Raw genomic sequence first — 16,602 nt, 5'->3', positions numbered from 1 at the left:
CCCAAAGAAAAATCAAAACATTTAATACTTTCCACCACAGATTTTACACGAAAATAAAATGTCGACTGTCGAGGTTTTGAAGGAAGAGAAGTGATTGGAAAAAAATATTTGCTTCCTTTCCCCCCCACCCCCCCCACACCCCCCCACACCCCCAAAATGCAACGGCTCTTTTCAGAGCCATTTAAAACTTCAATTAAAAGAGGTTTGGGCCGTGTGTATATATTCAGGATAATAAATGAGTCTAATTTATAGATTTCGCCCCGCAAAACACACAGTCACTACACTTCCCAGCGCGTCCCGTGAAGCGCCTTGAGACGTCTTGACGACGTGATAAGGCGTTATGTCGAATGTGAGGATTATTATTATTATTATTATATTACACTGTTATATGGCATTTATATACATATTTGATGCACACACAATACTTACAAACGTTTCACAAACTATAAACATTGAACTGACGGATATACGGTCCATAAAAGAAAGTGTGAATTTTACGCAGGTACAAAATATCAGGACTGTAGATATATTATGACCCGAAAATATTGCCATGAAACATCATCATTAAAATCATGAAGTTATTTTAAAAAATATCCATCAAATCTCTCGATGGGTGAATCAGTGGCGAGTTTGAGTGGGGGGAGTGAAGTGAAGAGGGGGTGGGGGTCTGGGGGGCGGTGAAGTGCGGAGGTGGAGTGGGTGGGGGGTAAAGTGAGGTGAGGGGTGGGGTATGAAGTGAGGAGGGGGTGTGGGTGGGGGTTCGGGTGTGAAGTGAGGAGGGCTGTGGGTGGGGGTTTGGGTGTGAAGTGAGGAGGTGGGGGGGTGGGGGGGAGGAGTCGGGATCGAACAGCCAATAGGCAACGCCCGGAGTTTCAATCCCTCATTTGCATATGGAAGGCTATATCAGGTCAAAGCGCTTCGCTCTCCGCTTCATATCGCCGCGTGGGTTCGGTCCGTCTCAGTCTCTCTCTCTCTCTGTGTTCCTCGGCAGGTGAACGGCTGCGGCTATGCCCGAGATCGTGGGGAAGCGCTCGGTGGCCAAGAAAGGCTCCAAGAAGACGGTGTCCCGACTCGGCAAGAAGGGCGACAAGAAGCGCAGGAAGGCCCGGAGGCAGAGCTACAACATCTACATCTACAAGGTGCTGAAGCAGGTCCACCCGGACACCGGCATCTCCTCCCGGGCCATGAGCATCATGAACTCCTTCGTCAACGACATCTTCGAGCGCATCGGCATCGAGTCCTCCCGCCTGATCCACTACAGCCGCCGCCAGACCATCTCCTCCCGGGAGATCCAGAGCGCCGTCCGCCTGCTGCTGCCCGGGGAGTTGGCCAAACACGCCGTCTCCGAGGGCACGAAGGCCGTCACCAAGTACACGAGCGCCAAGTGAGGTGTCCTCCCTCCCGCGCGGGGACGAAAGTGTCCTCTCGTTTCTTCTCTCTCCCTCCGTCCACAAACATAGACCAAAGGCTCTTTTAAGAGCCGCTTTAAACACGTCCCGAGGAAGGAGCTGAGCGACACGCGTTGACCGTCGATGTGCGTCGGCGACCAGAATAATCCTCGGCGTTTTGTTTCGGCGCCTTAATCCCGTCCTCCCAGACCGACGCAGCGAGAGGCGTTGCACAGGTCGACGGGCGGACATCTCTCGGGACGCGGTGCAGGTTGTCGGGCGCGTATCTCGCGCGCGGTGTACGGCACCCAACACCCGAAGTCGTTTCGACCCCCACCCCACCCAGCGCCACGCGCGAGAAACCACCGCCCGCCCATTCGGTCAACGCCGTTGGCAGAGCGTTTAACACCCACCGCCAATACCCTTCCCCTCCCTCCGCCGCCATCGCTCCCGCGCGAGCCGAGCCCTCGCCTGCCATCAGCTCCGCCCTCTCGTTTTGATTGGCCGCGGCGCCCGACGGAGGGAACGAGCGGACCAATGGGAGCGGCGCCGGCTTTCCCACCCACCTCACTTCCGGCCCCCCCCCCACCACACCCCAACGGCTATAAAAGCGCGACGCCCGAGTGGCCACGCGTCCAGTGTCCGGAAGCGGCTGACGGCGACGGAGGAGTAGTAGACGGAAACGGTAGCGAGAAGGCGGAGGAAGCGGCAGCGGGTGGTGGTGGTGGTGGTGGTTGGTGGTGTGGAGTAGGAGGAGGAGAGGCGGCGGCACGACCCCGCGCACCATGCCCGCTTGCGGCGGCGGCAAAGGCACGGCGGCCAAGAAGAGGATCGCCAAGAAAGTCGCCGCCGCCGCCAAAGTGACCAGGAAGGGCAGTAGCAGCAGCAGCGGCGGCGGCGGCGGTAGCAGCGGCGGCGGCAGCGTGGCCGGGGCCGGGGCCGGGGGGAGGCGGCGCCGCCGCAAGCGCAGGACGCAGAGCTACACCTCGTACGTGTACAAGGTGCTGAAGCAGGTGCACCCGAACACGGGCATCTCGTCGTCGGCCATGAGCGTCATGAACTCGTTCGTCAACGACATCTTCGAGCGCATCGCCTGCGAGGCCTACTACCTGATCCAGTACAGCAAGCGGCAGACCATCTCGTCGCGGGAGATCCAGACGGCGGTCCGGCTGCTGCTGCCGGGGGAGCTCGCCAAGCACGCCGTGTCCGAGGGCACCAAGGCCGTGACCAAGTACACCAGCTGCAAATGAGGGCCGGGGGGTGGGGTAAAGGAAGAGGAGGGAGGACCCCCCCCCCGCGCCCCTTCTTTCTCCACCTTCATCCCTTTCCCTCCCTCCATCCCCTCTCTCTCCCCCTCTTTCTCAGTCAACCGATCGCCTCCTCACTTCCAGCAGCGAAACTCGACCAAAACAAAAAAAAAAAACCCTTCAAAATGAATAAAAGTATTTATATCTACGGATTTATTTATTCTCGTTGAATTTCACCTTTTCTCGTTTTCCTTCCCTTCCGTCCTCTCGCCTCCGAACTGTTGATTGCACTCTTTCCTCCCCCCCACACACTAAAATAAAGCAACGATAACCTTAAAATAACTATTTTTTATTCCTGTTATTTTTTTTCTGGTTGCTGTTACTTGCTCTTATTGACTACTTTCCTTCCTCTCCCACTTGATGACCGCCTTCCCCCGTTCCCCGTCCCGTCCCCCCAAAAGAAAGCGAAGGTTTTAATTTTTTTACCCGACGATAAATTAAATTATTTAACACATATTCTTTTTAAAAAAAGGCTCTTTTAAGAGCCACCCAAACCCCCGGCGACGCCAAAAGGAGCTGATCACGTGTGTCGTAAACCTTGCGCTTGATAACGGCGCCTTATGCGTTCGAGACGTCTCGAAGCGCTTCACGGAATACACGGCGATACGGCGTAGTGACTGGGAGATGCGCGGCGGCCGGTTGCGCACCGCGACGTCCCTCAAAGAGTCGTGGATTGAGTGACCACATTCATGATTCGCAGTGTTTTTCAAAGGGGTTATTTCCCTCGGAAAAGAATACTTCATATTATTACAGTATGAAGTACGTGATTTTTTTGTTGGAGGGATTATTGTCCTATATATATATATATATTACATACAGTCAAATTCAGTTCACAGCGTATCCTGTAAAGTGCTTTGAGACGTCTCAAACATGTGATGAGACGCTATATCAAATGCAAGGATTATTGTTATTATTATTGTAATATGTATTTAATCCCCAATTTAAAACAAAAAACAATAATAAATTGGTCATTTTCAATCGACGACTGTTTGTGGGACATTGCTGTGCGCAATTGGCTGCCGCGTTCGCCCACAAATATACAGTCAATTCACTTTACAGTGTGTTCTGTGAAGCGCTTTGGGACGTCCTCCCGACGTGAAAAGCGCTATATCAAATGCAAGGATTATTATTATTATTATTATTATTATTATCTATCTCTAAGAGATATACACTAATTTATACCCGACAGATGTAAATAATCTTGCAGTTCTGGTATCATCCTTGTAAATCTCCTTTGCACCTTCTCCAGGGCCTCTCTAACCTTTCTGTAATATATATAGATATTTATATCTTACATACAGAGATAGATCTATAAGATATACATATTACAGAAAGGACATAGAGGCCCTGGAGAAGGTGCGAAGGAGATTTACAAAGATGATACCAGAACTGCAGGAAAGGCCGAACATGCCTGGACTCCTTTCTCTTGAAGGTGACCTAACAGAGGTCCTTAAAATGATGAAAGGATTCGACATAGAGAATAATAATAATAATAATAATAATCCTTGCATTTGATATAGCGCTTTTCACGTCGGGAGGACGTCCCAAAGCGCTTCACAGAACACACTGTAAAGTGAATTGACTGTATATTTGTGGGCGAACGCGGCGGTCAATTGCGCACAGCGATGTCCCACAAACAGTCGTGGATTGAAAATGACCAATTTATTATTGTTTTGGTTTTTTTGGAGGGATTATTATTAGGCTCTGTGTGGAGTAAGGAAACTTGCCCGAGGTTTCGCTCTGACCTGCCTGGGATTGAAGATGTTTCCTCTTGTGGGGGAGAGCAAAAACCAGGGGCATCAATATAAAATAGTCACAAATACAGCAACAACAACAACAAGATTACATTCGTATTGCGCCTTTCACGTCGGGGGAGGACGTCCCAAGGTGCTGGACCGGGTACAGCATTTCAGACCCGAGCTGGGGGTCGGGGTGTGGGGTGGGGTGGGGGGTGAGGGAGGGGAAGGCAAGGGGGGGGGGGGCGGCTGATGGCATGGCCGAAGATCAAATAGATCAAATAGAGAAGTTAGAAGAAATGCCTTCACACAAAGAGTAGCGGGAATGTGGAATGTGCTACCACGAGGAGTAGTTGCATTTAAGGGGAAGCGAGACAGGTGCACGAGGGAGAAAGGAGTAGAAGGTGATGCCGAGAGGCTTAGTTGAGGCCCACAAACAGTCCCGGATAAGGCGCTGTGTCAAATGCAAGGATTATTATCGTTAACATTTCGCAGTTCGTTCTACCGGACGTTGCGAATGGCTCTTAAAAGGGCAGGAGGAGGATCGCGTGCAGCATAAATGCTGGTGTAAAACCAGTTGGGCCGAACGGCCTGTTTTCTGTGCTGCATAACCTTCTATTCCTTCCTCCCTCGTGTACCCCTCGAGCTTCCCCTTGAATGCATCCATGCTATTCGCCTCACCTACTCCTTGTGGCAGCACGTTCCACATTCCCACGACTCTCTGTGTGAAGAAATTACTTCTAACTTCCCCATTTGATCTATTTGTGACTGTTTTATATTGGTGGCCTCTGGTTTTGGTCTCCCCCACAAGAGGAAACATCTTCCCTCCATTTAATTAATCTATAACACATAATATATCTATATAAAGTGAGCAACACGTTAATATACAATAGGTAATACATATATATGCAGATATTAATCACTCACGGCTGCTCGTTCTATTATGCACTGTCTGCATTTTATTCCAACGCACTTTAATCCTCTTTAATGCACTTCTTGCTCTATTAGAGAGTCTCTGCTCTTTTCTCTCTCGAACCACTGTGCACTTTGCTTCTCGCCAGAATATCTTGTCTGAGGCGACACACACACACACACACAACACAGCAACTGAACTCACGGAGAAAGAGAAAGGGAGACAAGAGCGGAGCAAGTTATTGTAGATTTCCACTGTCAAGCGCTCTGGGACTCTACACCGCATGAGGAGCGCTTTATCAATGCAAGTTGTTTGCGTTCACAGAGAAAAAGAGGGAAGAGAGGTAGAAAGACAGAGACCACCACTACCCCCACCCCCAGAGAGAGAGAGAGAGAGAGAATGTAAGAGAGAGAAAGAGCGAGAGAGAGAGTGAGAGCGTGACTCACGCTCTCTCTCTCACACTCTCACTCTCTCTCCCACACACTCACTCTCTCTCTCTCACACTCACTCTCTCTCACACAGAGAGAGAGAGAGAGAGGGAGAATAGAGTCCGCCAGAGATTGAGATCACCAAAGGGTGGCCTTGATCCTGACATTCAGCCTCTCTGCTCCCGCACTCTGCAACTCTACCCCACAACCTGTCAACCTCACCCCCTCTCCGGCCTTCCCGTCTAAAGAAATTCCTCTTCCACCGTACGTTCGGTCACCTTCAGCCAAAATATTGCTGACTTCAATCCACGACTGTTTGTGGGAGGGACAGTGCGCAATTGGATGCTGCGTTTCTCCCACAAAATGCGGTCGAAGCCCCTTCCAGTGTATCCAGCGAAGCGCTTTGAGGCGTCTTGAAGACGCGATAAGGTGCCGCGTCAAACGCGAGGATTATTATAGCACCGTATCGCGTCTTCGCGAGACGTCTCGAGCAACGCTTCAGAGTACGACTGTGTGAGGTAACGATGTCTGTGGGCGATACAACAACAACAACAACAAGATTCCATTTATAGAGCGCCTTTCACGTCAGGAGGACGTCCCGAGGCGCTGCACAGTTGGGTCATGACCCGAGCATTGGGGAAATGGTCAGGGTGAGGGGAGGGAAGGGAGGGAGCGAGGAGGGGGGAAATGGTCAGGGTGAGGGGAGGGAGGGAGGGAGCGAGGAGGGGGAAATGGTCAGGGAGGGAGGGAAGGGGGAGGAGGGGGAAGAGAGTCGAGAGGAGAGCTGAAGGCTCGGTCAAAAGAGAAAGGTCTTGAGACCGGCCTTGAAGGAGGAAAGGGAGGAAGCGGCGAAGGCACTGGGGATGGAGTTCCAGAGCCTCGGGGCTGAGAGGCTGATACGTCAATTACGCACAGGAACGCCCACAGTTGTGGTTAAAGCTCTGCATCAAATGCAACGATCATTGTTAACGTTCGACAGCCCTCTCTACCGGACGACGTGAACGGCTCTTAAAAGAGCCTTAGAAAGAGGGCGGAGGGAGGGGGGGGGGTTGGGGGGCGAAAAAAGATGGAGGAAAGGCGGAAAGGGAGATGGGGGGGGGGAGGGGGAAGAGAGCCTTTATTTGGAGCTGGTGTACTTGGTCACGGCCTTGGTGCCCTCGGAGATGGCGTGCTTGGCCAACTCCCCCGGCAGCAGCAGCCGGACCGCCGTCTGGATCTCCCGCGAGGAGATGGTCTGCCGCTTGTTGTACTGGATCAGGCGGGAGCACTCGCAGGCGATGCGGTCGAAGACGTCGGTGATGAAGGAGTTGATGACGTTCATGGCCCGGGACGAGATGCCGGTGTCCGGGTGGACCTGCTTCAGCACCTTGTACACGTAGATGCCGTACGTCTGCTTCCGGGCCTTCCTGCGCTTGCGCTCCTCCTTCCGGCGCGTCTTGGAGGCCGCCTTCTTCGAGCCCTTCTTGGGGGCCATGACCTTGGACGGAGCCTCGGGCATCATGTGGGGCTTCGGGGCGGACGAGACGACGAACGCCGAGAACTTGACCGACTGACTGCTCGGTCCGATCCGGTCCGGGACTTATATAGGGGCGGGTTATGCTAATGAGGGATGGGCGGGCGTCCGCGCTTTTCTATTGGCTGTTCGCCGAGGGCGAACGGCGCGTCGGGATTGGTCCGTGACCCGCGGCCAATAGGAAGCGACCGCCATTGCCCGGGAGGGGGCGGAGACCATCTTCACACCATCTCTTGCAGGGACCGGGGAGAGGGCGGGAGGGGAGGGGGAGGGGGGGGGTTGTTGCCGTCGACGGAATTATATGAATTAAAAGTTTTTTTTTGCTTTGTTTTGTTGGTTTGACAAGAAAATGCTGAGTTTGATGACCTCTCAGTCTGTTTGTTTGGGGGTAAAAACGATCAAAAATAAATATATATATATATATATTATGTCTTTATGTTCCACACGTTTCCAATGACAAAGGTCTCCCGAGGAGAGGAAATGTATATCACACACACACACGTATATATACATATATATATATATACACACCGTATATCGTACATCGTCCACAACACACAGTCACTACACTCTACAGTGTATCCCGCGAAGCGCTGTGAGACGTCTCGACGACGCGATGAGGCTCCGGGTCACACACCGGGAATGTTATTCTTATTATTTATCATTTATTCTTCATCCTTTCAGGAAACTCCCGATTTAGCCACAAAACCCCCTCTTTTTTTCCCCTCCGCCCCCGAGGGACGACACATCGGGGAACCGTCAGCTTTTTTTCGAGAGATCAGTCGGTGGCTCTGAAAAGAGCCTTTTTTTGGGGGGAAGAGGGGAAAGAAGTGAAAATAATTCATTTTAATTTCACTTTATGTTAATTAATTGTGACTGTTCTCTTTATCATCAGCGCCTCCGGGGCGCCCTCCCCTTACGCCCCACCGACTTGCTCGCCACCTGCCGCCTGGCTCCCGTCTTCTTGGCCCGGACCGCCGTCGCTCTGCCCTTCTTGGGGCTCCGGTTAGTAGTCGCCGCCGCGGCCGAAGCAGCTGCAGCGGCGGCGGCATCGGCCGAGACCGCGACTCCCGCCGCTTTCTTGGCCGCCTTCAGCTTCTTGGCGTTCCTGTGCGCCGCCGCCGCCGCCTTCCCCGGCGCCTGTTTCGGCTTCTTCTTCTTGACGGCGGGTTTCTTCACCGCCGCCGCCGCCCGCTTCTTGCCGGCCATCGTGGCGGTGGCGCCTCCCGTCACCAAAGCGGCGGTGGCGGCGGAGACGACGGCGGTACCGGCGGTTTCCTTGACCTCGATCCCCTCCGGCGCCTGGGGTTTGGGAGCCGTTTGCGAGGCTGATGCCGCGACGGTCACCGCGACGGCGCTGCCTCCTCCTCCTCCTCCTCCCGCAGCCGCCGTCGGTTGTGTCATCAATCCGCGGCCCGGTATGGTCTTCGTCACGGTCCTTCCTCCTCCGCCGCCGCCGCCTCCTCCCTCTCCTCGGCTCTTCTCCCCCTCGGACACCGAAGCCGTTACTGCGCTCTTCTTGGCGGCGGCTCCCAAACCCGCCCCTTGCCGCTCCTTCGCGGCCGTCACCGCTTCCATCACGTGCTCGGCGCCCATCTTCTGCTGACGGTACGCGCTCTTCTTCTTGGTGACCGGCGGCGGGGCCGCCTGTGCGGCTCCACCTCCACCACCACCTCCACCTCCCGCCGCAACAGCCGCCGCCGCCGTCGTCGATGAGGTGGTGGCGGCGACAGCATCGACGGCGGCGGTTTGCGGAGCGGGAGCGATGGCAGCAACGACCTCCGCCTCAGCCATCGAGACCTTCCTCCTGCGCGTCCGAGCGCTCAATGCGAACCCCCGGCGCCGGCGAAGCGCCAGTTAAAGCGGCGAGGCGGACGCGTTAGAGCCAATCTCCCCTCCGCATTTGAGTGGATGGGGAGGGAAGAGGAGACAACGAAACGGACGCTGTAGGGGCAATTGCCGCGATAGGCGGACGCGGTGGGGTGGACGTCCCCGCTCTGGAGCGTCTCCCGTCATCAGACTCCTGGCTGGGAGTCATCGGTGTCTCCTCGCATCTCTACGCTGCTCACCTGGCTCCGACGGGCTCCCCCACCGCACCCCCCGCACCCCCACCCACCGCATACCCACCATCTCTCTCTCGCTCTGTCTGTCTACGTCTCTGTCTCCTAAGAAGAGTCTGTTGGACGCCACGGCTTCGCCCTCGGGGAGGGGGGGGAGGGGAAACCAGGCGCGTCGCCACTTGCGCGCATGCGCGTCGGCGGCTCCCACCGCGTCCGCCTCGTGGCTTCAAATAAGCCCCGCGTCGCCTCAATGGCCCTCATTGGGAGCCGCGGCGGCCGAGGTGTACGGTCCCGTCTCTCGTGTTGCCCGTCTCTGTGACTCCGCGCTGGTTTGAGTCGCTCGCTCTGCGCGGAGGCGCGTTTGCGGGGAGGGCGCGGGTAGTTTAGTGTGGGGGTGAGGGAGTGGTGCGGGGAAACATGGCGAACGTCTCCCGCGGCAGAGGAGCCAGGAGAGCCCCGATCTCCGCCAGGGAAGCCGGAGCCGCGAGGCAGGTGCAGCGGCAGCAGCGCGATCCGATACCTTTGACTTCTTGCCTCGCTGCCCGGCACCCGTCCACCGCCAGGAAAGCGTTGTCGGTCGGCGGTTACGACGCGGATCGCAAGAGCGCGCGGTTCGGACGGTCGCCGAACAGCGCGGTCACCGGCACCAGGGCGCCTCTGTTGGCCTTGATGGCGCCCGGGGCGGCGGTGGCGCACCCGCACCCGCCGCCCGCTACCCAGACTCGGGCGGCGTCGACAAGAGCCCATCGCAGGCGGAGGTGGTGGGCGCCGAAGCCTCCCGTGAGCCGGAGACCCGCCGCCAGTCGCCCCACAAGCAGAACCGGGGCAAGAGGAAGCCGGCGGCGCGGACGGTCGGGGCCGAGAAGCCGGAGTCGAGGGCCAAAAAACGGGGCAAGACGTCGGTGAGGGCCCCGGGGGCCAGAGCGAAGAGGAGAGTGTGGCCGAGGAGACGTGATTGACCCCCCCCACCCCACCGGGAAACGATGGAAAGAAATGACAAGTGATAGTAAAAAAATAAGGAAACGCATTCGTACAAAAAAAAGAAAACAATTCCGTTTCAATCGTGAAGCCGAAACTAACCAACAACCACCGCCGCCCCGTGAAAGATTTCCATCGATTTTTGAAACGTTCCCGGGGTGGAAGATGCCATTAACATGCACTTCTAACGTGTTCTAAACATCTTGATTTAATAACCCCATGAATAAAAGGCGCAAAATAGTGTTCGAATGCCAGTATAAAGTATAAAGAAAAAGGGACCCTCAGCCCTGATCGGTGTGAACACCCCCCCCATTGTTTTGTCTCTTCATTCAATTGGAAGTTGGTTGTTTTTTTGGGGTGAGGGTGGGTGAAGAGGGGGAATGATATCGCAAGCCAATGGACCCGGGTTTGATTCCCGGCCGGGTGAAACTTTGGGCAAGGGAGGTGAAAACGGCGATGGGTGTGGAAAACAAGGAAGAGGTCCAGAAGAATCAAGAGATGGCGGGAAATGAGGGGTTGTTGACTTTGAGACCCTCGCGCGTTGACCTCGCAGTTGACTTCGATTCAAGTTCCTTACACTTGTGCTCAAATCCCTTCGGTCTCCGTGCGGCACCTCCCTCCCTCCCTCCCTCTCCGACCTCCTCACTCCCCCAACCCACCACCCACTCAGCGCCTCCGCTCGACTGGCACCGGCCTCCTGCTCGTCCCTCGCGCCCTCCGCCCCACCATCTTAGGTCACGCTTTCAATCACTACGCCCCGAAACAGTCACTCTCTCTCAATCTCTCCGCCTTGCCCCCTCTCTCCTTTTTCACGTCCTGCCTGAAAACCTTCCTCTTCGACTGTGCTTAGGGTCACCTAACCACCCCAACCTCCACCCCCCCCCACCCACCACCCCTGGCTCAGTAGGGCTCCGCCACCGTTAAGCTCTCCCGAGACGCTACCCTGCGTGGAGGGCCCAGTATCAGTGCAAGTTGCTGTTGTTGTGGACAACATGGATGGTGTTGAGGTGGGCGAAGAGACCGACGGAAGCGGGCGATGGATATGCAAATGAGGGATGTGAAAGGCGTCACTTCTGATTGGCTGCCATCTGCATGACATGTCGCTGGATAACAATCCCCGCGCTGGGCGGACCAATCAGAGACGAGCATTGTTCTCCATCCCCCGCCCCCCCCCTCCCCCCCCCCCCCGACATGTCACAAAAATCACTTCATTCGTCCACCCCGCCTTATTATTGTTTGTACCTGTTCAGCAATCGGACGGAAATGTCTGAATGTGGTAAATCTGGAGGGAAAAGCCACGTTAAAAGCAAGCCACGGGCATCCAGGGGCTGCCTGCAGTTCCCCATCGCCCAGATCCACAGGCTCCTTCGAAGAGGCCACTATGCGGAGCGAGTCGGGGCGGCGACCCCGATCTATGTGTCCATCGTCTTGGACTACTTGACCACCGAGATCCTGGCGGACAACGACAGGGACAACTGGGAGCAAGACCATCACCGCCATCACCACCACCATCACCACGGGCAACCTCCTCCACCCACATCCCGCCACCCCCATCTACGTTCGGGCAAACATGCAGCCGACAGAGACAACTCGTTCCAGGCAAGATCCTGAGTTTCTTGCCGCCGTACCGAATCTGTGCACAATAAAAACATTATGATTTCCAGGCATTAATCCATTCGCTGACTCTCTCTCACGATAGCTCCCAAATAAACTACACACACAAAAAAAACACTTTGCTCATTTTAAGTCACAATTATAAGTCTTGCTTGAGTTTGCAGATTTAGTTAAACTCAAGAAAACGAGAAGAAAAGGACTCGCTGTTTGTCAACCCCACAAGCTTCGTTATCTCTATCTCTTTGTTATCTCTTTGATCAATCTTGCTACCTTATGGTTTATGTCTGCCTTTAATCCAGCCGCAGTTGATAATTTTTTTTTGAGGTTGATTCTCAACCCACTTTTAGTTCCATTTAAAGAGAAATCGGGCATCAGAGCAGAACAAAGTGGTCCTCACCTTCGAAGCCCTCCATGGTCTTGTTCCCCACCTATCTCTGCGACCTCCTAACCCCCTACCCTCCTGCCCGCTCCCGACCTGCTTCACGTCCTCCACCTCACCCACCCCACCGTTGGTGAGCAGACCTGCTGCCACTTTACTCCCAACCTCTGGAACTCCATTCTGCAGTTCCCCTGCCTCACCCCCTCTCTTGCCTCCTTGAAGACCCATCTCAAGACCCTCCTCTTTGACTGTGCTTTCGATTACCCTGTTTCCGCCCTGCCCTCCACCCTCCCAATCCCGATCCCCAGCTCAGGTCCAGCACCTTGGGACGTCCTCCTGATGTGAAAGGCGCTTTGCAAATGTAATTTTGTTGTTGTAATAAGGTGGATCCCGGTAAGAATTGCTTTGGATGCCAGTGATCGAAATAAATCAAATCAGAACAACCCTTGCACAGCCTACCTACTATAAAACACACCAAGAAACTCCCCTATCCAGTCGAAATATGGAATACCAGCCTGGTTACTGAATGAAAAAACCTGTGGCTTGAGGCAAGAGATTTAAAATGTTAACTCCATGTTTGATGTGGTTTTGTTTATCTTTTAAGATGTGAAGGCGGAACCAACTCGCTGTACAACAGAATAAAATGCGTTTGAAAGCAAAACTTGCTGCAATTAATAAAATAGCGACAAAATCCTTGTGCGTCCCAGTGTAATACAAATGTAAACACGCACCTATAAAGAACTGCACTTACAGTAGCTAAATCAGTGATAAACTCACACGTTTTAGTCATTGCAGTTTACGGTATATTCCGTGAAGCGCTTCGAGACGTCTTAAAGACGTGAAGAGCGCTATATCAAATAAATACTACTGATAACAAACGCAAGCATTATTATTATTATTATTATTATTATTATTATTATTGCCATTTAGCCGCTTTGTTCCCACTGACGAGCAAAGGGCAGAGCCAGGCGAGGTTTTGAATTTGCCGCCAGATTGGAAGCATGCGCAGTGGCGTCGAGCGTCGCGCTCCGGTGGTGGGGCGACTCGCCCTGGAGCGTCCGCTTTCCCTCTATAAAACCCGCCGCCGAGTCCCGCGCTCCCCCCGTTGAGTCTGGAGCCGCCGCTGAAGGTGACGGAGCAGCGGAGCGTCGCAGTCGCCGTCGTCGTGTGGGCGCGTCGCCGCCAGACAGCCGGGATCGCATGGCTGACCCCAACTCGGACAAGGCGGTGGATTCCGCTTCGTGTGTGCCGTCCGCCTCGCAGCAGCAGCAGCACCAACAGCAACAGCAGCAGTCGCCGCCGCCGCCGCCGCCTCCTCTACACGGAGGCAGACGCCACGCCGGCGCCGCCGACAGGAGGCGGAGGAAGACCGGCAAGAAGGCGGCCCCCACCGTGGCCGAGCAGATCGTCTGGGCCGTGGAGGCCACCAGGGAGCGCCGGGGGCTGTCGCTGTCGGCCCTGAAGAAGGCGATGTCGGCCAACGGCTACGACGTGGGGCGGAACAACGCGCGCGTGAACCAGACCGTGAAGCGGCTGGTGGACAAGGGGTCGCTGGTGCGGGTGTCGGGCGTCGGCGCCTCGGGTTCGTTTAGGCTGAACCGCCGTCACCACACGGCGGCCGAGGAGAAGAAGAAGCAGAAGCCGCCGCCGCCTTCCAGCGCCAGAGCCGCCGAGAGGAAAGCGTCGGCCGTTAAGAGATCCCACCAGGGAGGGGGCGCGGTGGCCTCGGCCGAGCTGCAGACTCCGCCGCCGCCGCTGCCGCCGACCCACCAGCACCAGCCGCCTCCGCCGCCGCTGCTGTCGTCGGAGGCCGCGGTGGCCGCCGCCGCTTCGGCCGTCAAGAAGATGTGCAAAGCCAAGCGGCGGCGGCGGCGGCGGGAGGAGGAGGGTTCAAGAGGAAGAAGCAGAAGCCGCCGGTGCCGTCGCCCGGGCGCAAGGCGGGCGGCCGGAAGCCCGCGGTCGGCCGTCAGAAGAAGACCAAGGTGCCGGCCAAGGTGCCGCGAGGCGCCGGGAAGGGTCAGCGCAAGGGGCCGGCGGGCAAGCGGCTCCGAGTCGGAGGAGGAGGAGGAGGAGCCGCCGCCGTCAGGGGCAGAAGGAAGTCGCCCAAGACGACGCCGACCAAGGCTAAGCCGAAGAAGAAGCCGGGCCGCCGGCCGTACCGGAAGATCAAGGACGTGCTGGTGGCCGCACTGGGCACCAAGGAGAAGGCGGCGGCTCGGAGCTACCGCCAGTGGATGGTGGCCAAGGCCCGGCGAGCGCACGCCGGTCACAAGCTGTCGGCCAAGGGCGGCGACTGCAGGAGATGAGCGGAGAAGGAGAGGGGGAGTGGGGGGGAGAGAGAGAGAGAGAGGGTCTCACACACACTCACACACATACACAGACAGAGGGTCTCTCACCTCTTTCTCTCTCCCGTCGTCGTCTTCACACCAAAACCGACGCGCCGTTCTCCTCCCGATTCGCCCCCAAACGGAACAACAAACAAACGGCTCTTTTCAGAGCCACAACAACCCCTTCAGTTAAAAGGGAAACCGGAAACCCGGGGGTGTGTGTGTGGGGGTTAATGGGGGAGTGTGTGGGGGGGAGTCAGTGACGGTGGAGAGGAGGGACGGCATTGATGACCTTCACGCCCCTCCGAACGCACAGTCACTACACGCTGCAGTGCATCCCGGTGGAGCGCTTTGAGACGTCTCGACGTGTTTTCTCTTCAGCCCCTCTCTCTCTCTCTCTCTCTCTCTGACCCCCCCCCCACACCCCTCTCTCCCTCCGTCGCCTCCTTTGAGACCCTCTTCGACCAAACACACTTGAAGCGGCGCCTCGAGGCGTCTCAAAGCGGCTTCGCGGAATGTACTGTCAAGTGTAGTGACTGTGTGTTTGTGTGTGTGTGGGGAGGGATTGAAGTGAGACTGATTTTATTGTATTGCGATGATTTTCTTTGAAGGAGAGAGGAAGAAAGTGGCTCCGAAAAGAGCCTTTTGTTATTTTTTTTCCTCCTCGACTGACAAGTCCACGCCATCCGAGGCGCTCTGAGGCGCTCTGATGGCCGCCGGGAGGGAGGGAGGGAGGGAGGGAGGAGGCGAGTGACGTACGAAGTGAAGCGCAGCGGAGTGTTTGAATTTCGCGGGCGGGCGTCACGTGGTGGGGGCGGGGTGGTGGGGAGGGGGGGGGGCGGGGCCGCCGGCGATCGGTGTCTGTCAATCAGGATTGAGCCCCGCCCAGGTTCAGGAGGAGGAGGGGCTAGTGGGGGGGAGGGGCTAGTGGGGGGAGGGGCTAGTGGGGGGGCGGGGCGAGTGACGTTCCCGGCCAGGTCCGCCTGTGTTGCACAACAGGACTGGGAGTTGGGGGCTGTAATAATAATAATAATAATAATAATAATGGGGTTTGATAATAACAACGACCCCTGGAAAAAAAATAATAATTCGGTGGCTTCAGCCCGTGGTACAGTCACTACACCTGGCGGCGTGTCCCGCGAAGCGCTCGGAGACGGGTCTCGGAAGAGGATCCGGGGTCAAGCGCCAGGATTATTATTATTATTATTATTATTATTATTATTATTCGGTAAAAGTTCTCCACTTGCGCGAAAAAGTAATAATAATAATATTCTCTGCGTTTGCGTCGTAAAACCCCTCATCCTGACGTTTGCCTTTCACAGCCCTTTCGCCGTTCGCGTTGATCGAGAGGGGGTCGAGACGTCGCGAAGCCCCTTCGCCGGGCGGGGAGCGAGAGAGAGAGCGAGAGAGCGAGCGAGAGAGCGAGCGAGAGAGAACGAGTGAGAGAGAGAGCGAGTGAGAGAGAGAGCGAGAGAGAGCGAGCGAGAGAGAGCGAGTGAGAGAGAGAGCGAGTGAGAGAGAGAGAGCGAGTGAGAGAGCGAGTGAGAGATAGAGAGAGCGAGAGAGAGCGAGAGAGAGGGGGAGAGAGAGAGGGAGAGAGAGGGAGAGGGGGAGAGAGAGAGGGAGAGGAGAGAGAGAGAGGGGGAGAGAGAGGGAGAGGAGAGAGAGGGAGAGAGAGGGGGAGAGAGGGGAGAGAGAGAGGGGGAGAGGGGAGAGAGAGAGAGGGGAGAGAGAGAGAGAAAGAGAGTGGGGGAGAGAGAGAGAGAGGGGGAGAGGGAGAGAGAGGGCGCGAGAGAGAGGGGGATAGAGAGAGAGGGGAAGAAGGGGAGAGAGAGAGAGGGGGAGAGAGGGGGAGAGGGAGAGGGGGAGAGAGGGGGAGAGAGAGAGAGGGAGAGGGAGAGAGAGGGGGAGAGAGAGCCCCCCCCACACCCCCCCCCCCACCCCGCACACAGGACACAG

At 56.0% G+C, this 16,602-nt stretch overlaps 5 protein-coding genes across 5 annotated transcripts; 3 read left to right on the top strand and 2 right to left on the bottom strand.

Moving 5' to 3' along the window:
* Nucleotides 1-942: 942 nt before the first annotated feature.
* LOC121852116 (histone H2B 7-like) lies at nucleotides 943-1,388 on the top strand. The gene has a single exon (XM_042346219.1). The coding sequence runs from the start codon at nucleotides 1,008-1,010 to the stop codon at nucleotides 1,386-1,388; it is 381 nt and encodes a 126-aa protein (XP_042202153.1). The 5' UTR covers nucleotides 943-1,007.
* Nucleotides 1,389-2,173: 785 nt separating this feature from the next.
* On the top strand, nucleotides 2,174-2,674 carry LOC121852115 (late histone H2B.L4-like). Its single transcript, XM_042346218.1, has 2 exons — nucleotides 2,174-2,248; nucleotides 2,318-2,674. The coding sequence occupies exons 1-2, from the start codon at nucleotides 2,174-2,176 to the stop codon at nucleotides 2,636-2,638; spliced, it is 396 nt and encodes a 131-aa protein (XP_042202152.1). The 3' UTR covers nucleotides 2,639-2,674.
* Nucleotides 2,675-6,870: 4,196 nt separating this feature from the next.
* Nucleotides 6,871-7,323, bottom strand: LOC103171983 (late histone H2B.L4-like). Its single transcript, XM_007884781.2, has one exon. It carries the CDS (start codon nucleotides 7,271-7,273, stop codon nucleotides 6,890-6,892), a length of 384 nt encoding a protein of 127 aa, XP_007882972.1. The 5' UTR covers nucleotides 7,274-7,323; the 3' UTR covers nucleotides 6,871-6,889.
* Nucleotides 7,324-8,118: 795 nt separating this feature from the next.
* On the bottom strand, nucleotides 8,119-8,968 carry LOC103171985 (glycine-rich protein 1-like). The gene has a single exon (XM_007884784.2). The coding sequence runs from the start codon at nucleotides 8,879-8,881 to the stop codon at nucleotides 8,177-8,179; it is 705 nt and encodes a 234-aa protein (XP_007882975.2). The 5' UTR covers nucleotides 8,882-8,968; the 3' UTR covers nucleotides 8,119-8,176.
* Nucleotides 8,969-11,549: 2,581 nt separating this feature from the next.
* On the top strand, nucleotides 11,550-11,949 carry LOC103171982 (histone H2AX-like). The gene has a single exon (XM_007884780.1). The coding sequence runs from the start codon at nucleotides 11,587-11,589 to the stop codon at nucleotides 11,932-11,934; it is 348 nt and encodes a 115-aa protein (XP_007882971.1). The 5' UTR covers nucleotides 11,550-11,586; the 3' UTR covers nucleotides 11,935-11,949.
* The last annotated feature ends 4,653 nt before the right edge of the window (nucleotides 11,950-16,602 follow it).

The sequence above is a fragment of the Callorhinchus milii genome, unplaced genomic scaffold (assembly GCF_018977255.1).
Source record: "Callorhinchus milii isolate IMCB2004 unplaced genomic scaffold, IMCB_Cmil_1.0 Scaffold442, whole genome shotgun sequence".
Taxonomy (NCBI): domain Eukaryota; kingdom Metazoa; phylum Chordata; class Chondrichthyes; order Chimaeriformes; family Callorhinchidae; genus Callorhinchus; species Callorhinchus milii.
This window is presented reverse-complemented; position numbering and strand designations above follow the sequence as displayed.

What these genes read in the sequence shown, in the direction of transcription:
- LOC103171985 (XM_007884784.2), bottom strand. Translation starts at nt 8,881, where the DNA reads ATGGGCGCCGAGCACGTGATGGAAGCGGTGACGGCCGCGAAGGAGCGG.
- LOC103171983 (XM_007884781.2), bottom strand. Translation starts at nt 7,273, where the DNA reads ATGATGCCCGAGGCTCCGTCCAAGGTCATGGCCCCCAAGAAGGGCTCG.
- LOC121852115 (XM_042346218.1), top strand. Translation starts at nt 2,174, where the DNA reads ATGCCCGCTTGCGGCGGCGGCAAAGGCACGGCGGCCAAGAAGAGGATC. An exon ending in AAGTCGCCGCCGCCGCCAAA is followed by an intron (nt 2,249 to 2,317) that starts GTGACCAGGAAG and finishes GGCAGCGTGGCC; the next exon opens with GGGGCCGGGGCCGGGGGGAG.
- LOC121852116 (XM_042346219.1), top strand. Translation starts at nt 1,008, where the DNA reads ATGCCCGAGATCGTGGGGAAGCGCTCGGTGGCCAAGAAAGGCTCCAAG.
- LOC103171982 (XM_007884780.1), top strand. Translation starts at nt 11,587, where the DNA reads ATGTCTGAATGTGGTAAATCTGGAGGGAAAAGCCACGTTAAAAGCAAG.